The 25,552-nt window shown below is 36.9% G+C and overlaps 1 protein-coding gene across 1 annotated transcript in view; it reads right to left on the bottom strand.

Moving 5' to 3' along the window:
- The window catches only part of LOC127963891 (neurogenic locus notch homolog protein 2), a 51,306-nt gene that overhangs the window by 24,148 nt on the left and 1,606 nt on the right, over positions 1 to 25,552 (bottom strand). The window contains exon 2 of the mRNA XM_052563982.1: positions 7,789 to 7,870. Within this exon, the coding sequence (XP_052419942.1) occupies positions 7,789 to 7,870 (82 nt within the window). The remainder of the gene's footprint in view (positions 1 to 7,788; positions 7,871 to 25,552) is intronic.

Genomic DNA, 25,552 nt, shown 5'->3' with positions numbered 1-25,552 from the left:
TTTCGACCACACACCGTCCAAAATTAAATAACGTTGGGTGATAAAGAAAATATGCAGGTCATAACTGTTTAAACATCACTGCATTTTTCCTTATTTTTTATTCAAATGATTTAGATTTTGATGAAAATTTTTTATTTTACTTCTAATACTCATCTACAGAAGAGTCCATTTGTTATCTTTCATGTATTTTGTTCCACCCTTCCCATTTTGTGTATTTGTAACCCTGCATTCTCCACTATAAAATCGGGTGCAAGAATAGCTTAAGCTTTCATCCTGCATCTGGTCACACTGCACAACCGTGATTTAGCTCTCTTTTCCAGCTGTGTCTGTGTGTGTGTGTGTGTGTGTGTGTGTGTATGAGTTTGTGCTTTGGGTAAGAATACACCCACAGCGACCCTCTGGTCACAAGATCACAGCAGTGCTGACACTCAAACAACAACAAACACACTTAAACTCAGCGCAAGCAAACAGCCTGGACTCAGGGGAACAGGCCTCTTTCAGACAGTTGTGTCACTTTACACTATTCAAAGACAAGGAGGGATTTTGGCTTATCTCCCTTTTGATTTCACTAGGGAAAAGCTCAGTCACCATCCAAGGGTTCCAGGTATTCCAGCCCTGGTTTTTGCAATTTTGTGACTTTATTTATGACCGTCATTGTGATTTATATAAACATAAACAAATCACAGTCTGCAAATCAAAAAGGCAAACCTCAACAAAATAATGACTCCAGCAGCTAAACTCTTCTATAGGTTTCTTTGTTATCCTTCATGCATTTTTCTCTCTCCCTTCCTCCGTCTCCCCTTCGTTCTCGCTCTTTCTCCTGAGGTGTCAGATTTCTACAGATGGTTCATATTAGCGCCCCTCTCTCTCTGGCTCACTGACCTCTTCTTGTCCCATCCACGGGGCCTGGGGTGATTGGGTGGGGGAAAAACTCTCTCTACTTCATATTTTTTCATACAAGGCACCTTATCAAGATTTTGAATTCAACCCACTCACTTCCTTGTGCAAAAAACATCACCTTAGAGTTTGTCCCCCACCCCCAAGGTACTGAGATTATTTAATCTGAACCAGCACAAGGTCGGGTGGGCTTCACCAAGAGTGGGCGAAATTGTGAATTTTTTTCATCGCACACAAAAGGTAACTTAAAATGCTATTTTCCATTATTGCTCTATTATTTCTTGAGGAAAAGAGCCAGACATATTTATAGAAGCAGGCAGCCCTCCTCTAGTTCCTTGGCTCTCTCTAAATTTCACTAAAAAGCCCAATGACCGCAGGAAAAATAGAGGGAAAAAGATTGGAGGCAGGGGGAGGGGGATGGGTGCAAAATTAAAAAAGTAACCAGACAGGGAGGGCTGAACCATAGAGAAGGACTAGAAAAAGAAAAAGAAAGAAAGAAAGAAGTATCAAGTATGAAGTTTTGTTTCTCTTTCTCCCTTTTTTGACAAGAAAAGAGGAGGACAGAAGGAGGGCAGGGTGGAGAAGACAGAAGTGCTGTGGTGAGACTGAGCGTGACTATGAGTGCATATGTGCTATAAATCTGATCTGAAAACAGCATGTCTCACTGAAGGGAGGGTTCTCTGCTCTTTATATACTCCTCCTTAATATACACTTCCTCCCTCGCTCTTTTTTTTCCTGCTCTCTTCTATGGTCTCTTTCTTTTCACTTCACTCGGTTACTGTACCATTTTCGTATGTGCTTTGATGAAAAGCTTCATTGTGCTAGTCTAAAGTCTGAGTTCCAAAACACACACTGAACAAATCTAGACTTAACAAAACTTGGCTGAACAAATCCTTAGTCGCAATGTGCAAAGAACACAAATTAAGCTGGCCAATTTAAACAGAATATATAAATAAATTTAATACAAAAATGTAAATTATTATTTAAATAACTAAATTGTTGCAATATTAAAATAAAAAAAAACTAACCTTTAAAAGAAAACTAAAATAAAACAGTAAAAAAAAAAAAAAAAAAAAGAGTTTGTGAAATTAGCATGATCAAACACGTTATTGATGTAACAGAAAAAATTTTCACACCGGTTTCCCCCAACTAAAGATAATTATCTGCAATTACCCAGGGGTCTTTGTTCTAGATGGCAGGAAAGGTGGTCTTTATATATCCCCTAAAGGTCATGGGTTCAACAACACACCCATGTACAAAATGATGGCTTTAAAGCTGACTAACCATCATTAGCTTAACAGATGGAAACGTTTATCATGCTGATTTTACTTTGTTTGTTTACTTTATCTTAATCTTATTTATTGGTTTGTTCGGTGAGAGAGAATGTCAACATTTGTTTTGTATTCTGATCAGCAAACACCAGGTATCCACAAATGGAAAACACCTAAGCGATACTTTTCAGGAATCTCATGCAATGGAATGCTAACTCTTAGAATAATTAGTTAGTTAATTGCGTGCCATTTACCAGAGGGCTCTCATTCCAAGAGCCTTGTGGTGCTGTAATTGTAGGGCCGGTTCCCCTGGAGCAACGTAGGGTTTAGTACCATTCTCAGGGACATAATCCCGATAAGTCTCTGCTATGGATTGAACTCACAACCTTTGTGTCAGGAACCTAAATTCTAAATCATTATAGATCTCCTTCCACCCCAGCATGACTGTGAGGACAGAGAAATCACAGCCAAACCTGTATGCTGGGTAACCTAAAACCTCAGCAATTCTACCACCCCAAGTTGTGTGTGTATGTGTGTGTATCATTGTTCTCATAATCATGTCATCTTCCTGTCACTCAGCTCTACTTGTCAGCACGGTGTGTCGTGGGTTTAGGCCCTGGTTGCCACATTTCCCACTATTATGCGAGGCCTCCAGCGATAGGAAACATTTGTGAAAATTTGTGTGAATGTTTTTAATAGACTCATGTTCAGCTTGACGTGGGACGGCCCCTTCTGGCCTGAAGCAGTTGTTCAAGCATGAGAAACTTTCTCTCATGATAAAGTGTTTCATACCGAAGTGTGGTTCAAACATGTACCCACATTCACATTTACGCAGATAGTGAGGCCTCAGACTACAGGAAATCAAACTACACTTAATAAACACTATCATTGTAGGACAAAAAAAAAAGGAAGGAGAAAGAAACAGACAGCAGGTTAACTGTGTGATGAACTTAATTTCTTTTTTACAAGCGAGTTCCTTTGGATATTAGAGATTAGGCAGAGAGTAGAAACGGCATACAAACTGTTTAACTGCTTCTGTAGTTAGTGGTAAACAAGAAATGCTGCAAAGTTGCTTTGGATCAAAATGACTGCCAAACGAATAAATATAATTGTAAACTACATGTCCATGTGTTTAAGTTTACTCCACCACTTTAGGGGACAAAATTGTTCCCAGACGTCACATAAAACCTCCCTTATAAGATGCCCTCAAAGATTCATAAAAAGGATTCAAAAATGTTTTGGGTTTTTTTACTTTAAATGCAAATGTATTTAATTATTTGAAATAAACATCGGTAAAATTAGTTTAAATTAAGAAAAAAAAATTATATCAAAAATCGTTTGTCAATAAATTGAAAAATGCACATTTTCAGTTAATCTAATAAATGGGCTCAGCTAAATGTATCTAAACTGCACTTAGGTTAGCTAGCTAAACGTGTGTGCGGGGGTGTTTGAGTAAATCACGGCCTCTGCTTGCCACTCTTCACACACAGCTGAGTTGTTGACTTTAGCTTGAGTGCTATACAGAATTGGGTACATGGGTACGTGCACCTTCACTCTCTTTATGACTAGAGTTTCTGGTTGGCAGACGCTCTTCCTGAGGCCATCACACTTTGAATGTGACTTTGAAACAAATCAGCCCAGCCTGTAGGCACACAGAGACAGGAGAGAGAGAGAGAGAGAGAGAGAGAGAGGTAAAAGAAGGACAGGGATGAAAGGAGGGTAAAATAAAAAATCTGAACAATACACCAACAGAAGGGATGATATAGCTCAAAAGATTTAAAAAAAAAAGAGAGAGATGAAGTAACAGTGAAAAAGAAGCCAAAAAAATATCGTAAAGGAACAAAGAGAGAGAGATGATTGACAGAGAGAGGTATTGACAGGGTAATTTCTCTCTCTACCTCCTCTATCTCTCACCAGCAGGCAGACACATCTTCGATTTCACCCTCTTGAGCGCTAAAAGACATCTCCGTACTGCTATCCTCTCCCCGTAGGCACATACTACCTGTCAGATCAAACAAACGCCAAGCTGACTCCACTCTCCCTTCCGACCGAGAGGGGGAGGAATGTCTGAAGGGAGGGGGGGAGGAAGTGAGGGGTAAAAAATTAATAAGTTTGCACCCCTCACGCAGGCCAAGACAAAGAGATCTTGTTTGATGTGAAAGAAGGAAAATAAGATTCTGGGCTCAGGTATTCAAGGCAGTCTCACTTCTGCTCTCAAAACACACACACACACAGACACACACAGACACACACACACATACACACAGCAATTCTCTTACTGCTAACTCACTCACTCTGGCTCAGATAAGCAGAGATCCATTTGCAAGTTGCAAAGTCCTTGACTTGTGTCAGGCCTGGAATTGGACTACTTTTTTTTTTTAGGTAGTGGTGTGCAAAAAATGCACTACCGCTCAAAAAAAGAAAAAAAAAGAAAATGAGGTTAATAAAGTATATTATGTTCACCAAGGCTACATTTATTTAATATTAAATACAAAAAACAGTAATACTGTTAAATACTGTTACATAAAATTAAATTTTCTAATTTATTCCTGTGTTGGAACTGACTTACTCCAGCCTTCAGTGTCACAAGATCAATTCAATACATTTTTGCTGAATAAAAGCATTAAACATTTAATTGACTTTGACAAAAACTGTTGAATGCAACTATTTTATTGTTAAAGAAGACAAATTTTAAAACAAACTGTCTGTCAGTTAAAAAAAAATAAAGAAAATAAATCACAGTAGCTGAAGAACTCTACATAAACCCACTGATCTGCATCATTACTTCACCATGAAGTCAGGTTTTGGTGAACCACTTCTTTTCTTTGTTCTACAGGTAGTGTGCTCTGAAACTGACACTGCAGTGGAAATCCTGCAGGCTTCCTCACGTGTCTCTCTCCTACACCATACACAGGCTTTCAAGTCCAATGACGCACACACAGGCACATATGAAACCAGACATATGTGCACATGCGCACACAAAACATACAAAAAAATGACAGACACACAGGTGACACACAGCTTAGTTCTCACACCCTGGCTGGAGGCTTGTAGACGCACCGGTCTGACCACTCGCACACACACACACACACACACACCCTGCTCTGCCAACCTCTGTCACACTGCTCTTCCTGTACCGAGCTCTCAGTGGCAGAGGGAAAAAAAAAACCTTGTTGACTTTGGTTCTCGGGTGTCACCTCACCTACACAGAATGTATTAGTAACTCCTGAGAGTACCTTGTGTCAGCCTGTTCCATTTTGAGATTGCACGCACACCCAGGCAGCCATTTCAAGTCACTGAAAGCCTGCATTCTCGAGTAAAGTCAAGCCGAGATGAACTTTCATAGCATTCAAGAATTTGAGCTGTAGAGAGTCTAAAGCTGTCGGATCCGGTGGCGACCGGTGTGCCTGATTCCTGTCAGCATGGGAAGGTCAGATTCTGGTTTTCACACCAGAAAGTTCCCTGGCAGAACATAAAAACTTTGTGGAATTTTCTAGCGTAACAAATCACGATAACGCAAATGATACTACACCGGCTTCTTGTTTCATCTTATCTCTTTCACAAACACCTTTCACCTTTACAGCATGAGTAAGATCTGTTTACAGTAAAGACATTAAATGGAGAATTAATGCTATTGTTGTCATCTCCTAAATCTCAACAAATACTACTGACAAACGTACGCTGTATAACAGTATCTCCTCTAGAGTTTAGGAGCGCAATCAAAATCCCCAACATGCTGATAATTATGGTCATGTTATGGCTGCTACTAAAAAAATAGCCTATACTGAATTTATTTTTTTGTCAAAATTTAAGAATAAAAGACAAAATCCAATCATTTTAAAACCTATAAATGAATTCAGATGTCACAACATTTTAATGTACAGTATTGAAAATGTATTATAATTTTGAGATTGCTGTTAATACATCACAATAAGGTTAATATTTGTTTTTATGTTTAATTGTTTTATGGGTTTATATTTATGAAACAAAAACAAAAAAAACTGAAAAACATAAAAAGCTTAACTTAAAAAATATTGAAAAGTTTTATATAGATGCAAAAAAAACAAGCCTAATGAAAATAACAAAAGCACATTTAAAAATATATTAAACTAAAACCAAAATGAAAACTGAAAACACATTTAAAAAAATTATATTATATAATATAACAGTATACATAATACTAAAATAAAACTGATTCAAGAATCAAATTAACAAACAAAATAATATAAATAAACAATATGGTGATGAAGCAAAAACGGTTTTCTGACTTCCCAAGATATAATCAAAATTCTATGATATCACAATTAATTTCACAAATCAATACAAATTTGAATAATAAAATAACTGAAAATTCAAAGTAACCATATAAAAGTTAATAAAACTTGAATAAAACTCCATAAATACACAACTGAAACCTCCATAAAGATTTAAGATCAATAAAAGGGCTTTTCTCCAAACACACCAAATATTGTTACCTCTCCAAAAACACTAAAGCAGACACACAAAAGTCTGTCTCAAGTAGATGTGGAGGATTATTTATTTGAACAACGAGTGTGATAAGTCTGTGGTTTTATTTTGTCTATCTTACCCAATCTGAACCTGTGCTAAAGGCATGACTCATCCGCTTTCCTGGCAATAATTGTTGTGAAAATTCACAAGGTCGCAACTTTTGGTTGCAAAATTACTGACTCTGGGAAACATGACTTCATTCCATAGAAGCCAAAAAATTCCTAGTATGAACTGAACTTATGTCTCAAATCATTTTTGAAAGTTGTGTCTTCAATGTGGCACTGAGGTAAGCTTTCTGTGCATTCCTGTCCTGATTTACCGCAAGACCGAGCTTTACCATCAGATGTGGTTTCAATTTCTTTATTTGCATGTTGTTAAGACTGAAGATGCAGCAGTTGGAATGTATTTACTGTAACACAAACCCAAAGTGCAAAATATTGTCAAGGTAAGACTTGCGGAATTTGTGAAATATGTTTCCATGGCTATGGACTGTATGAAGAGGATTCATTCAATGATGGGAAAACAGTCCGTCTGTGTTTCACAGCCCATAGAAATGTAACATGATAGGTTTGTTAGCAAGTGTTTATTTTGGGCAAAGCAATAAATGTAACCCTCAATCATACGGCATAAAAAGCACAATTACAAGCTGCCACAAGCAACGTTCAACGAACAACAGCAAAGGAACCAGCATTTAACAGTGAAGGAAACTTGTGTGTGTGTGTGTGTGTGTGTGTGTGTGTGTGTGTATTTTAAACTCTGTAACCACAAGAATTGGATGCATTTTAAAGTTTTTCCACTCCAACTGTTACTCGACTTCTTTGAATCCACTTTGCATAGTTTTTCCTACACTCACAGACAGTTTTAAAAGCACCACAAAAAAACGCAATCATTAAGACCCACACTTCTCAGTGTACCGTGGGAGGACTCCAACTCTGTCAGGAGAGCGGATCTGGCAATATTAAATACTTAGGGTGACCCAATTTCATTATTTCTGTGAAAATAATGAAGTTAGGCAACGCAGCTTTGTGCAAAACAGTCTCGCCGCTGTTTGTTCTGCTTCTCAATGAGCTTCAGACAGTGTAGTTTAAATGTGAGAGTTGTCCTGTCTTACCTGCAATAGCCTGTTCCATTGTTGAAAGTCACACAGGTAGCATTGTTGACACAGGGCTTCACAGGGTCCACACACTGCAGGGCTGTGAAAAAACATCAACACATCAGATCAGGACTGGCTCAGTTAAGATGACATCAAGTGCTGTGCAAGGAACCAATAAAAGTACGAATAAATTAGGCAAGTTCATTTCGGTTATTTCATTTCATTTCGGCAGAAAGCGGCATCCAATTTAAAAAAAATTAAAGTGATTGTGCTGGCGCCGAATGCGCACACAAATCAAATATTAGCGATAATATCGGAATAATTTTGACGACAATGTAAAATCTGAAAATATGGTGAATATAAAATATTTCAAATTCAAGCAAACTTTCCCAAAAGAACACGAACGTTCAAAAAAGGAACATGTAACCGCGGTCTGCTTTACACACCTCTACTACGAGAGCTTTCATGAGAGCGGTTGCTAAATAAGAGTTTAAATCCGCAAATCAGAGCTTCGCCGTTACAAGGATACGGTTTCTTCCCTGGTGTTTGCTTATTTTAAGTAATCTTGCGGAAGGAATGCCAACGATGATCTGAAAACACTAACAAGCTGGAGATTAGTGATCTAATGAAAGTGTCGTTCAGCTGGTATGTGTTCTGTCATGAGATCTCGACCGTATTGTTTGCGATTGGTATATTTATATATATATATATATATATATATATATATATATATATATATATATATATATATATATATATATATATATATATATACACACACACACACACACATATATATATATATATATACACACACACATATATGTATATATGTATATATATATATATGTATATATATATATATATATATATATATATATATATATATGTATATATATATATATATATATATATATATATGTATATATATATATATATATATATATGTATATATATATATATATGTGTATATATATATATATATATATATATATATATATATATATATATATATATATATATATATATATATATATATATATATGAATATATTATATAATATATATAGATAGCTATGTGCTTCAGCAACTAGATCCCCATCCGAGAGGGTCAGTGGTAACAGTTTTGTGCCACAGAGCTTCTCTTAAAACCGCAGACATTTGACAGACTTGTGTTCTTAGCTAAAAAAAAAAACTTGTAATTTTTTTTTTTTCATAAAATCTTTATCCCAGTTTAGCTACTTCCCCCAGTTGCATAGTTTAAATTGTAAATTTCATGCACTAAAAAAGTTGAAAGAATGTACTTTTGTACTTGTTTTGCACTACTTACATACAGGCCTACATGTGTTCATTTAATAAAAAGCAGCAAGTGATCACTTGGTCTAGATTTTTCTTTACTGCTTAAATTAGCTGTTTAATCTAAATTATTATTATTAATATTATTTTTAATGGGAAAAAGAAAATAATTTTTTTTATTATTTAAATGCAAATGCAAACATATCAAGATATGTATTGAAAATCATACAAATGTACAGTATCTGCTGATAGACGCAGCTTTTAAACACTCTTGTGTGTTTCTGTGTGAGCATTCGGAGAAGAGCATGAAGCGATCAGCACTGAAGCCAATCACAGAAATATCTGTTGAGCACATGGAAACTATGACAAATCAGCGATATTTAAGAATCTGCTTAACAGTGCACTTATCTTGAAAAAAATAAAAAAAGTGGGAAATAGATGTTAAATTTCAGTACTGAATGGTATCACGGTCCTTTTGACAACACTATGCAAAACATTTTGATTTACATGGATATTGTAATGCGAGTGAAGTAAGCTACATAATAAATAATTTGGCATTCAAATATCACGAATACAGAAACACTTGGTGATTAAATGAATTTGTTTTGGCTTGTCATTTATATTGCTATAACTTCTGAAAGGCCCATCTATTTTTCTCGTTCTTTTCACTGTTATAAGAAAAGACTTGCTGCAGTGTGAGGGTAACTAAAATAGCCTAGCTATGTTAACAGTTTATTAGGCCGATTTATGAACGGAATAATAAAATGCAACTTATTACATGCAACTAGTTTTTTCTCTAAAAAACATAAAAATGTATACGCATAGCATATTTTAACCATGCAGCAAACCCTTTTATTTTTTATTTTGATAAATTACTGAAAATAAATAAATTACTTTTTAAACTGTTTAAATGATTGTATTAATTAGTCAAAATTCTTAACAGTCAGTTAATGATTAAAATGAACAACCCTAAAATAAAAGCTTTTCAAAGAATAAGTTTGCAACAGTATCAGAAAATATAAGAAATCTTAAGAAACATATATCAAGCACCAAATCAGCATATTAGAATGACTTCTGAAAGATCATGCGACACTGAAGACTGGAGTAATGATGCTGAAAATTCAGATTTGCCTTCATTTGAATAAAGTTTATCTTAAATATATTAACATAGAACACAACCATTTTAAAATGTGAAATAATTTTATAATATTACTACTGTTATGCAAGTATGAGGGATGGATTATTTAGTGTACAGGTCATTTCAAGAGTGATAAGTGATAGAAAATTTTTATTTTCATCCATTTTATTAGTTTAAAAATGTGGAAACCACTCATTGCATCACACCATCCCCTGACTGCATTATTATTTGTAAAATAGGGGCTTTATGTAGAGTGTGTATACATGGTTATAAGTATAAAGTTTATAGTTTATTAACTTAGGGAAATTAACAAGTGTCTCAGCCCTCAAGGGACTATTTGGCCAACCAGCTTATTCCTGCTTGAAAAGCAAAATGTTATTGATAGTGTAAAAAACATCAACTTTGAAGCACATGTGATTGATTGACTAGAATTGCTCAACATTTCTTACTACCTTCCAGCAACACTACATTCGCTAGAGGTAAAATGGTAAAAAAAAAAAAAAAAAAAAAAAAAACATAATAATAGTTCATTTAAATGGAACCAGAATTGGAACCTGAAAATTTGAATACTGTAATATATTTAATATACATGGCCAACCTTTAAATTAAGTTGACAGTAAGTAATAAAGAGTACTAAGTATTGAGTATTGTGCATTTTTCCTGACCACTATTTTTTTAATAGTTGTTTAATGATTTTAATGGAACCAGAATTGCAACCGGAAAATTTCTAACAATTCCCAACCCTAATTAGTGGTAAACATAAACCTGGAGTTGAGGAGATGTAATGACAGTAATGATAAACAAAGATGTAATCTCTTTGCATGATGATTGACAAGGTTACATTAAGTAGCTCCTCCCAAATTTTGTTCAGATCTCCATTTTAAATGTACAGCAGGAAATGTGTATGGTTTAGTGCTTTTGAAACGTGCATAACGAGTTTAATTTTTTAACTGGCCCCCATTTTTTTTTTTATATTATAAGCTTTAAACACTGACCTAATCATACTGATATGAAAAAAAAATTATCACATTTAATACTTAATTTCTAATTCACACAGTCAGGCTAACTAGTTTAGTATTTTAGTAAAAAAAAAAGTGAAACCTGCTTCACATTGTCAGGATGTCAAAAAAGAAATTGACGACACAAAGCAAAGGAAAAGTTGCAGTAGAGTGTACATACACCACTCCCTTTGATACAAACAGTACAGAGAGTGGAGTTGTTAGGGGAAAGAGGTGAGAGACAAAGTGGAAGAGCAACAAAGGTAAAGAAAAAAAAACTTTGACGCTATACGGTGACAAATGTGCTAAATGCATTCAAGATGGAATTTCCTAAATGATCAGATACTTTCACTCGTTTCCTCTCAAAATACAGGAAGCATCTAAACACACGTCACAGGTCTGGATGTCACAATGATGCATATGAACATCTGGCTGTAATATAACCAAACAAAGTCAATCCAACAAACATTTCAAATGTGTAAATGTTTCTGGTTTATATCAAAGATTCTGTTCAGGCTAAATCTTAAAACCTTGAAACACTTGATTTATACATATTAGGCTGGTTTACCGAAAAGTCAAATTCATTTCTGCAAATAGAAGTGAGCCCTAGCCACACTTCCCTTTAAGACATTGGGTGGCAGGTCATATGATTTCAAAGTAGCGCTGACACTAAGTAACATAGTACTACAGCTCAAGACAGGAAGTGCATTGAGCGCTAATACTGACTTCCTGTACTTTGACCGGGCCTCAAAATATCCCCATGTGCAAAAGTGCAGAGAAAGCGAGCTCAGTCTGGGCACGAAGCCAAACGCTAAAGACGGGGCTTTACATAAAGGCCCCAAAGCTCTTTAACGTTGAGCCCGGGTACATATCGTTAATAACACTTGGAAGCCTAACACTCAAAAATGACTAAAATGAGTCTTGAGCACTGTGGAAAATGTTCAAGAACTTTGTGTGATGAAATTAAGGCTTAAACCTGGTTTTACTGATCATAAAACTCAGAGAAAAGTCATGCTCATCACACCATATACTGTACCAAACATACTAGTGGCTCGACACACAGCATTACATCATCAAAAATAAACCCTTTAAAGTCAGAAAAAGGAGGTAAAAAAAGTGGTGGATGTGGTCATCTTGTCAATTCACATTTTTATTAGGCTAAACAACCGGCATGGTGCAGATAGAAACAACACCTTAAACCACCAAATAAGTCAGTTGAGATCCACTAGTGTTAACCAATAAACTATATTAAGCACATTGGCATACTGTGTAATCATGCGCACACCTCCTCAAAAACATGATGATGTTTACTCTGCAAAAGTTCAATATTACCTTCTACTAAGATATGGCAAAAATAACATAAATATTTATTTATTATTATAATTTTTTTAATATCACAAGTCACGATTTTATCAGGACTTTGTCATGTTTCTATTACCATTTTGTCTGAGCAGTATAGCAAAACTAATTCCCCTATTATAAAGGCAAAGCTTTTCATGGTAACAAAATATAAAAAAAAGAATGGTGGATATTTAGGCCAAAGTGGTCAAAGATTAAAATCTTTGGTCATTATTTTATCTTTGTTATTAAAAAATAGGAACAAAGATACACATTACAAACAGACATAATATACAAATAAAACAGTGTTTTATTTTCAGGTACAGTAGGTGTATTTAGCAGGAGCACTCAAGAAATTGAATGAACAAATATGAACTGAATCCTCAATTTTCAATTTATAAAATTTTGTCAATAAATTTATGAAGATATATGAAGAATACAAATTATTTAAGAAAGATTTGTCATATGCAATTCATATGTGTACATTCTTCTTCTATTACATCATATTGATATGAGTGTTTGACATCAACATAAGGATTCATCTGCAAATCTAAAAATATAGCGAGGACACAATCAAATTATTTCTTAATGTGACAATCTTTATATTAAGGCCTTTAAAAACTGGTAAGACATAGTTTATAGTTTTGTTTCGCAGTAGTTTAAGCAGCTCAGCCAGTCATATGCTCAGATAGAAAGGCCTCTGACCTGACTGAGACAGGCTAATCACACTGCTTAATGCATTTGAGATATGCTGTCTTCTTGAATGCATAACTTACATATCACAGGTATATCCTCCATCTGTAAATGTTAGAAAGCCATGGAAAAATTTATTTTTTTCTGTCAGAAGTGCATGAGCCCTCTGTTCTGTGATTCTCCGCTAAACCTCAGTGAATGAGCATAGTCTCGCGCATGGACACCAAACATATAGAGCTCAATTAAATAGAAGCACTATAATTATAATCACACAGGTAAGTCTATTTTTTTATGATAGCACTGACTGTACAGAGACTGCAATGGAATAAACAAAAGTCTCACACAAACCATTGCTTTTGTCCTCATTTATTTTCATTTTTAGTTTAGTGAATTTAACTTCTGTTTTAAAAGTCTTATGTTTGTTTTTAGATTGTAATGTTACAGTTTTATAATGAGATGTGATTTTAACCCTTTTTTTGCAAATAATATAAAGGCTTACATGATTACATTAACTTCATAGCCTTTAATATGTATTGTTTTGTTGGACAGTATTGGGCGGTAAGTGAAATAAATGGACATTAAATACCGATTTTTTTTAGTCTAAATACAAAAAAAAGAAAATACCGAGATACATATATATTAGGTATCGCAAATCAGCCAAAAAATACAAATATATGATTTTTGCCCATATAGCCCAGCCCTGCCATCATTTAGTTCTACCTCTACCTGAACTCTCGTTGTAAAATAAAACTTCTTCATCAGGTTTCCCTGTAGGTTTCTCCCTTTGTTCAACAGGGTTCTACACCACAACTTTTTGCCTGTTAAATTTTGTTAGAAGTCGTGGTGCCACTTCCAGTTTGCCTAACTGATAACCCGCTGCCATTTCTGTTGCATACGAGAAGCATTAAATGGCAACCACAGTATTAAGTGGAACGAAACGGCACTACTCATTTGAACCATGCCACATGGACCATTTACCAGCTCGGCGCAGAGAGAATTAACAGCCGGTGCGTTTACTAAACAGTGCTTTGAGATCCAGTATGAAGCATTTGAGTTTGGCACAGATTTCTCAGACATGCTAGCTGACATTCTCAGCAACACTTATTATTCTCTAAGTATATAGGATAAACATATGTCTGTTTCAACCAGACCAATGTCTAAGTTAATAAAAGTAGAGTCTTAATTCAGAACATTTAATTAAACTATTAAAATTAAGTTGTTACAATTTTTACATACTTTTAGTTTTTTGTTAATTAAAATAAATTTGAAATCACACTCCATTTCAAGCTACCCCAAGTCACACTACGGTGAAATGTGCATTGCAAACAAAACATGTAATATTCAGTGGTACCACATCAGGTGTTGGTGCCGCCACTACTGTCAAATACCTTCTGGGGAAAAGCATCTCATTCTCTACAGAATGAGGCTGTCACTGCTGCACTGCATATAGCATTTTTCTAATCACGCACCATGTTTGGCTCAGCTTCGAAACTCAGACTCTCCCACATGATTTCTGCAGCTGAGATGTCATATGACATCTGAACAGCAGCTTTCTCTTTGTTACTCTCTATTAGAGTTTTGACTACTGATTCTCCTGTATCCATCCCCTGCTTGCTGTTTTTCAATTACTGTTTCACAGAGTTGCTTAGTGTCTTTTTATCTTTAATGGAGCATGGTGTGCCTTAATGCTGACTTTTCATTAGCTGGATCATCCATATACAGGAGTATATATACTGTACTACAATCAACTAAAACCCTGTGTCTACACACAGACAGTCTCCATTTAATTAATCATGTGACATCAAAACCAACACTATCTGACTGCACCCATGATGATTTAAACACATATTAAAGGTAGTGAATACTAATCAAATAAATTATAGATTACTTTGTCTAAGAATGGCTTTATGCTCGACATTAAAGTGTCTTTTCTTTTCATCAGCGAGATCACGATGCCAAATTAAGTTCACTGTGATTCAAATGCTGTAAGACAAGAAAACATGAAAAAGTCCAAGCAGGATGAATACATTCTATACGCACTGTGTCGTGCCCAGCATTTAATGCCCTGTGAGGTCAAAGCCTGCAACTGGAGAAGGCGTTTGGTTGGACCCCTTTTTGGCAGCAACTATGGTGGGAAATATTTGGGAGAAGTGGCTAAGCTGAGTGTGAAATTATGCTTTCACAGAGATTTAAGAGCCAAGGGGAGGGGAACTGGAGTGCTGGAGATATGAGAGGGAAGAATAGAAGACAAGAGCAGGAGTCAAGTGTGCTCAAGATGGCAAGAGGCAATAATGGAGAAAAGAATGAGAGAGAGACTGGGAAACCAAGCACTGCTTTATAAATGCACTCTTAAAAATAAAGGTTCTTTAAAAAAAAAATCCATTGCAGCACCTTTCGAAAATAAATCTTATTTTTGTCTGTTCGTCTATATATGTATTTTGTCTGTTTGTCCTGAGTTTCCTGTATGGTTCTTTAAAAATGCTAGCTGTAGCTGTCAGATCTAATTAAATTCAAAAACACTCTTAATATGTGCTTAACATATCTTAATACATCTTAATTTGTAAGGTCAAACAAGCCACTTAAAGACACCTTTTGATATAAACAAGCATGTAAGCTACTACTGCTAAGTACTACTGCAAAGTTAAGTCAATAAGCTGTAAACATGTTATCATTTTCAACAACAACCCAGCAATAAAAGTCTTAGAGGAATTACACTAGTAGGCTTTTATGTTCACTGATGACAGCCATTCTTGTAATATAATACATCAGTTTAAAAGTATAGTTCACCCCAAAATTTCAATTCTGACTTAAAGGGGTCATATCATGTTGCTAAAAAGAACATTATTTTGTGTATTTGGTGTAATGAAATGGGTTTAAGCTTAAAAAAACACATTATTTTCCACATACTGTACATCATTGTTTCTCGTCTATGCCTCGCCTTTCTGAAACATGTAGATTTTTTACAAACCTCATCATTCTAAAAATCAAGGTGTGCTCTGATTGGCCAGCTATCCAGTGCATTGAGCCCGAATGCCTCAAGCAAGTGAAGGAAATGTTACACCCCTTACCATACTGGCAAGACAAGACAAAAACAATAAAACCCATTACAAACAAGGCATTTGTTGCATCCAGTGGGGACTTAATTACTGATTATAATGAATTATACTGTCTTTTACGTGTTGCGTTGCATAAAATCATGTCTGCATATGTGATCGGAGAAATGACAAAAAACAATCACTACTCTACATTGCTCAAAACTCGCATTTATTCATCAGTGGCAAATTATTTAAATATGTAAACGTACTTACATTCTGTCTGTAAGTCAGAACAGCCAGATTCGTAGTTTAGTTTCCCAGGAAAAAGTCCTCTATAAAATACGTTGCACACATCTGAATATTTGATTTGAACAGTTCTGAAACAGTGTAAATACAACTTAACCACTGATTTCTAGTTGTGTCCTCTTTTGGAAGCCAAACAATGTAGCTCCATTTTCACAACGAAACACAGCTTTTCCACAACATGGCAGCGGCGGCAATAGCGAGAATAAAAGTTACAACTCATAATTTCTTTGTGTGAACATTTGGGCAGCGTTATGCAAATCTTCCCACATAGTGACGTTGACATGTGGGGGCATGTTAGAACGAGCCGTTTTGGGGGGTGTGGTTGTATCTTGACTTTGATAGAGAATATCTCTTTGAATTTGAGATTTTAGTCTTTGCAACTTTACAGATCTTGTTTATGCACCAAGAGCTTGTAACACTCCAATGAGTTTTGTAAAAAAAAAAAAAAATGTAATCACATCATAGGACCCGTTTAATATTCTTATCCTTTTGTTGTTTCAAACCTGTTTGACTTTCTTTCTTCTGTGGAACATAAAATAAGTTACTCTTATATGAATAATATGAATTGTTTTGTCCATTCAATGAGTCAATGGGGTTATAATTATTATTATAACCAATGATTTAAAAATATTTACACATAAAAAAGAAAGTAATTTTTGGGTTCTAACTATCTTGTTAGAAAATTTTAGAAATTTTGTTCAATTTATGCATGCTTGAATGAACTGTAACTTGAAAAACTTGCAGCAATCGTTGGTTACTTAATTTAGATATGCTCGCCTTTGTACCATCATTCTAATTTAATTAGTTTGTTCTACTAATATTTAACATTAATTAAATTAATGTGTGTGTTCATAAGCATATATGTTTTTCTGTGGTATTAAAATCGGTATCAACAGTTGTGTAACTGAACCGGTATTGCTGACTTCTGAATTGATGGTATTGTGACAACCTTTATTTTTTAAGAGTGTGGTCACAAAGTCTCATGGGCAAACATGATGAAGACAAAGCGAGAGAATGTAGATGACTGAGAGACACAAGCAAAGGGTGAGGTTTGCACAGAGAGCAAAAGGCTCAGCCCTGACTGGTCTGACAAGCTCCCCTAATGTTTCATCAAACTGCCAGAGGGGAAGTTCTCAAAGGATTTTTGGACAGGCTTTCGCAAATGAACACTTTTTAACTCCTCTTCACTTCTAATCATACTGAAGAGACGTTTTTAAGTTTCATGCACTTCTAAATCCAAGATCTGCAAAACATAAACCAGGCACTTCATTAAAAGTCTGCACACCTGCTGCGATTAGCATTCTGGCTTGGAGTCAACCTGATTCACCACATCACTGATCTGACCTAGCTCTACTCTGAACCACCTAATGAGCAGTGATCAGATAGACAGGAGGAAACTATTCCTAATTGAGGACACTGCATATGGGCTTTAAAAGTCTCTGTATGGGCATGTGATCTACACAAGCCAAATTCACTGTTTATCATGATTTTTCTCAAAAGCAAGCAACAGCCAAAACTTTCACACAAACTCTGTTTAGAGTAACCCTGCTGTGATTAACCAACTGCTAAATATTTGGTCTTCGTTTTTCCAGTCATGAGGCCAGAGCTCTGTCCCTGAGGTGTGAAGGAATGGAGCCAGGGGCAAATGTGAGGACAACGTGAGAAAAAGAGGAAAAGTACCCAATAAAGAAAGAAGTGGGAGGGTGATAAGTGGAATAATTAAGAGAAGCAATTCGTACTCGTTTGTTAAAAACAAACGTATCTTCCTTTCCCGTTCTGTTAAACTCGACTAACCTAGATCTTTCAGAAATGAATGATTGGGTGTTTCAGGAATAATCTAACGAACAGATAGACCGCAACAAAGTGGTAAACTGGGCTATATATTTTCAAGCAAATGTAGTTTTAGGTTCACTTTGGTTTTGGGTGCACCTGATCCCAAATGGTTGCATTTCTTAGGCGGTGTTTACATAACATGCCTTCTTGCATTCAAAAACAGCTAGACGGTGCGCAACAAAATGGAACAGAATGCAGGGGTCTTGAGACATGCTTTAAAAGTCAGACTATTTTTAACTTGACACAATCTTACTAACATATTGCTCATGGAAAGGAGCTAAAAATAACACAAGATGCAATGCAATGGGAAAAGTTGTCTGTTTTTTTTATGACTATATTGAAGGTAAGATAAAGCTTGAATCTAAATCCAAAAGGATTTTACCATGCAAAGTCAAAAAAATAAAGCACAACATGCTGTTTAAATCAGCACTGCAAAAATAAATAAACAAATAAATAAATACAAAAGTTGAAATTGTATAAACAAAGTATAATTTATTTAAATGTTAAAAGAAAAAAATATTTTGAGTGCTTTGGGTGTCCTGAGTTCGAGTTCAGGCTTGCAGACCTTCCTCGGTCCTATACCCCCCATCCCCCACCCCACTTTGCTACCAGTTAGGGCTAGGCGATATATCTAATGATATGAATATGCGCATCTAGTCAGTAAATCTGGTACGCAATATCGCGTTCATTATCCCAGATGAATCGCCTTGGATAATGAACGCGATATTGCGTAGCAATGGCTCAGTGATCTATGGCTCTGTCTATTACATTTACATTTACATTTAATCATTTAGCAGACGCTTTTATCCAAAGCGACTTACAAATGAGAACAATAGAAGCAGTCAGGTCAACAGGAGAACAACAACAGTATACAAGTGCCATGACAAGTCTCAGTTAGTCTAGTATAGAATGCATAGCCAGGATTTTTTTTTTTTTTTTTTTTTTTTTTTTAATTAAATGAACAAAGACAAGAAAATGAAAAGTACTGGTGTTAGTAGGTTAAGTGCAGGCGAAAAAGATGAGTCTTCAGACGTTTCTTGAAAATTAGTAAAGACTCAGCTGTACGAATTGGGATTGGGAGGTCATTCCACCAGCTGGGCACAGTCCAGGAAAAGGTCCGTGAGAGTGATTTTGAATTTCTTTGGGATGGCACCACAAGGCGTTGTTCACTTGCAGAGCGCAAACTTCTGGAGGGCACATAGGATTTAACCAGTGAGTTTAGGTAAGTTGGTGCCGTGCCAGTGGTCGTCTTGTAGGCAAGCATCAGTACCTTGAATTTGATGCGAGCGGCTACTGGTAGCCAGTGTAACCTGATGAGGAGAGGAGTAACATGAGCTTTTTTTGGCTCATTGAAGACAACCCTCGCTGCTGCATTCTGGATCATTTGCAGAGGCTTGACAGTACATGTAGGAAGGCCCGCCAGGAGAGCATTACAATAGTCCAGTCTGGAGAGAACAAGAGCTTGGACAAGAAGTTGGGTTGCTTGCTCTGACAGGAAGGGTCTAATCTTCCTAATGTTGTATAAGGCAAACCTGCAGGACCGGGTCATTGTAGCAATGTGGTCAGTGAAGCTTAATTGATGATCCATCACAACACCTAGGTTTCTGGCTGTCCTCGAAGGAGTTATGGTTGACGAGCCCAGCTGTATAGAGAAGTTGTGATGAATCAATGGGTTAGCTGGAATCACCAGGAGTTCAGTCTTTGTAAGGTTAAGCTGAAGGTGATGGTCATTCATCCAGCTAGAAATGTCACTCAGACAGGCTGAAATGCGAGCAGCTACCGTCGGGTCATCTGGCTGGAATGAGAAGTAGAGTTGGGTGTCATCAGCATAGCAGTGATAAGAAAAGCCATGCTTCTGAATGACAGATCCTAAAGATGTCATGTAGATGGAGAAGAGAAGTGGTCCAAGTACTGAGCCTTGAGGAACCCCAGTAGCAAGGTGGTGTGACTTTGAAACATCACCCCTCCAAGACACACTGAAGGATCTGTCAGAGAGGTAGGACTTAACCCACAGGAGAGCAGTTCCAGAGATGGCCATCTTTCTGAGGGTGGACAAGAGAATCTGGTGATTAACAGTGTCAAAAGCAGCAGACAGGTCCAGCAAGATGAGTACCGAGGATTTTGAAGCTGCTCTTGCTAGTCGCAGGGCTTCAGTAACCGAGAGCAGAGCAGTCTCAGTTGAGTGGCCACTTTTGAAGCCAGATTGGTTGCTGTCCAGGAGGTTGTTCTGTCCAAGGAACATAGAAAGCTGGTTGAACACCGCTCGCTCAAGTGTCTTTGCAATGAATGGAAGAAGGGATACCGGTCTGTAGTTTTCAAGAAGCGCTGGATTTAGAGATGGTTTCTTGAGCAGTGGGCTTACCCGAGCCTGCTTGAATGCTAAGGGAAATGTTCCAGAGTGAAGAGAGGAGTTGATAATGTGAGTAAGTGAAGGTATGACTGAAGAAGAGATCGCTTGAAGGAGGTGAGTGGGGATTGGATCAAGTGGACAAGTAGTAGGATGATTGGACAGGAGAATTTTGGAGACGTCCATCTCTGAGAGTGGGGAGAAGGAGGATAAAGTGTGTGCATCCGTCATTGTGACGTTGTCCTCGGTCTGCGGTGTGGAGAATTGGTCACTGATGGATCTTGTCTTATTTGTGAAGAAAGCTGCAAAGTCGTCCGCTGTAAGAGTCGATGGAGGAGGCGGAGGCGGCGGATTAAGAAGAGAAGAGAAAGTCTTGAAGAGTGTCCGAGCATCACTGCAGCTGTTAATTTTGTTGTGGTAGTAGGATGTTTTAGCTGTGAAGACATTTGCAGAGAAGGAAGAGAGGAGAGATTGATACACACTGAGGTCCGTAGAGTTTTTTGATTTCTGCCATTTCCTCTCTGCAGCCCTTAGTTTAGAGCGATGCCACTCCATTTAAAAGCAGGTGATGGTGATTTAGCGGTAATCACAGAACCAGATTTACTAACTAGATGTGCATGATCATATCGTTTGATATATCGCCCAGCCCAACGTCCAGTCTAAAATAAAGGCAAAAAATAAATCTTTAAAAAATTAAAAGGATAACATCAACCACTGTGTCCGCTTTGAGATGGATGGACAGTAGGGCTGTGCAATTAAGCAAAATCATCATATCATCTTGTTTTTAGAGTAGGCAATTTCTAAATCGATTTATAGCATGATTTTCCATGCCCCCGAACTCCGGCAATATCTGAATCAGAATGCAGCGTGCCTAAATGGAGCGCGAGAACAGAACAGGCCATGCACAATGACGTAATGGCAGGTTCACACACTCCTTCTGTGGTGCGTATGCGGTGCATATTTTTATCTACACCCATGTTAACGGATCACAATGCACACGGTTGCGGTCCGGTAGTGCACTCCAGGAGCAGTGAATCTGCAGCAGTTATGCAGCGATCATTTACGCACAGTCTATTTCTGCTGTGCTGCACACGCTGAATTAAAGTGACAGCAAATTGTTCACTGTAAAAATTTAAACAATAAATGCATATAATGAAAGTCTACGCTTTCACAACCAAAACATGGATTTTTGGCTAGATTTAAAACAAGGAAAAGTGTACTTTTAGATAAACAAGGCAATAATAGATGGCACAAAAAAAACAAAGTTATATTTATTGAGTTTAAATGTGAAAGATTGTATTACTGTACTGTGATAAGAGAATCACAATGCTGAAAAAGCATTTTCAGAAACAATGTTTGGATTTGAAATCTTAATAACGGATAAATGTTGTGTTTGTGGTAAACAGCCGCGGATCAGGAGCGGACTGCAAACGTGTCCTGTGCGAAAGCAAAATGAGTCCATGCTGCTTCTACACTGCAGAGTACATGTGAACATGGTGCAACAAATCTATTTTGACACCTGGGGCACCGCCACGAAGAGCTATATAACCAATTCATGCCAAAACAATCCCTGGACACGGGATTTTATTTATTTTTTGTCCGTTCTAGAGACATTTTGCTACACCTTTATGTATGTAGTGATTATTCTGCCTCGTGTCTGTTCTATAGGCATGTTACAGCTCTCTGATAAAGCTCTACTTGGTTTTCTTTTGGTAATATGTTTCAAATTCACACTGAATGCATTTATGAATGTAAAGCATGTCTGTGTCAAAATCGTGATTAAAATCAAAATCGCAAAACTGATCAAAGGAATCATGATAGTTTTTTTTGTCCATAATCGCACAGCCCTAATGGATGGATGACCACATTAAGGTTTGGAGGTCCAACACAGAACAGACATTCCAGGAAACCGTAACACAATACAAGCTCAGTTCTGCCAGCATTCTCACCACATAATTTTCAACTTTCTCTTGGTCTTTCTACATCATGAACTCACATACTTTTTCCTTGTCTGTAGTCTGTGTTTCTCATTGTCTGTCTCTCTTTCAGATGGGGCTACAACAGTGACGTGACCAGATGTGAAAGCGTGACGTTTTCTCAGCCGGTTATAAAATCAGTTGCAATACATCTAAACACAACCAATGTAAGTACACATGCAAAAACTGTGCATCAGTATTAGGGGTGTATGTCTGTGTCTGTGTTTACTGGCACTGAACACTTGGGTGTACGTTCTGAAGCCAACTCAAACCTGCCTTCAATAAAAAGCAGTCCCATGACTTTTTATCCCCACAAACGCAGGAATGGGATCAGGGACTTTCTAAACTACATTCAGTGACTTATAAAAACTGCTTTCAACACAAAATCTGTCTTGAATTAGATCTTAGGCTTTGCTGAGATGTGGGAAATTAGTCTTAAATACATAAAACAGCTGTGATATAAAGAGCCGCCCACCACTACGCCCACAAAAACACATGAAATACATGGTTCATGCAACTCTGTATCAAACAGACATAAGTGCTGGTCACTTCTGATCAGCCTTTGACAAGCAGCAACACAAAAAAACAATTCAAAATCAGTTTATCTTCCACTAAGTGAAAATTGTACACTCAAAAAGTAATAGCACACCTCTTTTAAAACAAGCCACGCGATCTGAGGTATCATTCATTCATGTCCATAAGTTTTGTGACAAAGTTTAATATTTACTTTTAGGTGTTCATTCAAAACCTTAATCCTAATTATGAGCTATAGGTGTAGTCATGCAAAGAGCTCTAATAAGGTCAAGGAGTGTTTCAAACACAGTCTGTTTCTCCTCCTTCCTGACACTGATCAGGCTGCATGAGTGTGTCGGAGCTCTTGCACGGAGCAGCTGGTTCGCAGCTGTAAGCCTTGCTTGTTTCAAAGCACTGCCTCATCCCCGCGACCAAACCCAGAGCCCAAGGGACATCTCTGCTCGTGTGTGTCTCTCTCTCCTGCTCTCTACTAGTGCTAATAGCTGTTGAGAGAGATGGGGAAGTAATTATGAGAGTCTGACAGGGCTTGGTTGAAAGTACTCAATAGAGCAAGTGAGCGAGAGAGAGAGTCAGAAGAGATTTGTCGGCATTGGCCCGCATCCATGCTGGACAGCAGAAGGAAGTTGTTCACGCTGAGTGAGGAAGTAACCCCATTTCCTGGCATTGCTGTATATACACCAAGCGCTCTCTATTCTGTTAAACGTTGACATGGTAACAAACAATAAACCCTTCCTGAAGCCATCTGTAATGAGACAGGGGGCGTAATTGCATACAGATTTGATAACATAAGAACGAAGGGAGGTTTTCAGTGGCACTCATTAAATCTGCACGTCATGTGGGGCTAAAAGGCACCCTGATTGTTTAATGACAGGCTGTGTCTAGTTTGGGAGGAAACCTGATAATTCTCAAAGCAACAACATTCCAGTGAAACTGTTCTGAAAACTGGCTGTATGCTAACAATCAGAAAGACTTTCACATCAGTTCACGCACAAAAAAAAAAGCATAATGAATATCACAAGTAGAAATTAGGGATTGGTTATTGCCTGATAAAACAGATTTTGCTTTATTCATTGTATTGGTTGATATTACATACACTATTGTTCAAAAAGTTTTGGGTTTTTTTATGAAATTAATACTTCTATTCAGCAAGGGCACATAAAATTGGTCAAAAGCATTCCTATCACAAATAAAAGATATATCTATATCAGGGTCTGATGAAAAAATTTGTCACAGTTCCATCATGTTGAGCAACACAACTTTTATCAACACTGATAATAATAAGATATGTAAGCACTAAATCAGCATATAAGAATGATTTCTGAATCATCATAATGACACTGAAAACTAGAGTTATGGCTGCTGAAAATTCAACTTTACCATCACAGGAAGTATATTATAAAATCCACTAAATTAGAAAACAATTATTCAAAATTATAATAATATTTCATGATACTACTATATTTGTCATAATATATTTTCAGCATTTAAAAGTTTTTAGTGTTTTATTTTTAATTTAGACAATATAGCATGCAATTTTATATCAGTTTATTAACATTGGCCATATTAATCCTTAAATCACAAACTCACTGTAGATTAGGCTGATACTAAATAACTAACATCAAAAATGTCTGACACACAGTCAGCAATACTAAGAAGGAAATGATGCTGCATGACATGGAATATAGTTGACAGGTCAAGCCTGTGAAGCTTTTACACAGACATGAACACGCTGGCACTGTGTCTGTGTGGCTGGTGCCAGGCCGAGCGTATTGCAGTGTGGTAGGAATGCAGAACGTCTTAATTCCCACTTCATTTGTTAACCTTCTCAGTGGTTTTAATCCACGCATTTAACAAGCTTGAGTGTCTCACTCCTTTCTGGCCTCCCGCTGCATTCTCCTACAGTCTAAGGGGAAAAAAGGGGTGACACCTCAATTGTGGAGATTTAATTATAAGGAACTCAGTGCGTTGTAGTCCACAGATGGGAAGTGAAAGGCTTCTCTGATCATTCCCTGGTTTCTTTTCTCTTAAAATTGTCACCTTATGTTTTAAAGCGACACAACAGCCAATAAATCAGCAAGAGAGTGAATGAGCAACATTCTTCAGTCTTGTAGTGTGCGCTTCATTGGGCACTAAGTGAAAACTAAACCAAAATAAGAAATACAAGTACACAAATGTACACTCACTTAACCTAAATGAAGAATAATTTCTAAATGTCAAAATAACACAATGAAGCACCTTCCAGTGACCCGGTCAAGACCTCCACCGCACCAGCTGGTTGGATGTGGGCAT

The sequence above is a fragment of the Carassius gibelio genome, chromosome B8 (assembly GCF_023724105.1).
Source record: "Carassius gibelio isolate Cgi1373 ecotype wild population from Czech Republic chromosome B8, carGib1.2-hapl.c, whole genome shotgun sequence".
In the NCBI taxonomy this organism is placed as follows: Eukaryota; Metazoa; Chordata; class Actinopteri; order Cypriniformes; family Cyprinidae; genus Carassius; species Carassius gibelio.
The sequence above is the reverse complement of the archived record's forward strand: the minus strand, read 5'-3'. Positions and strand labels throughout refer to the sequence as shown.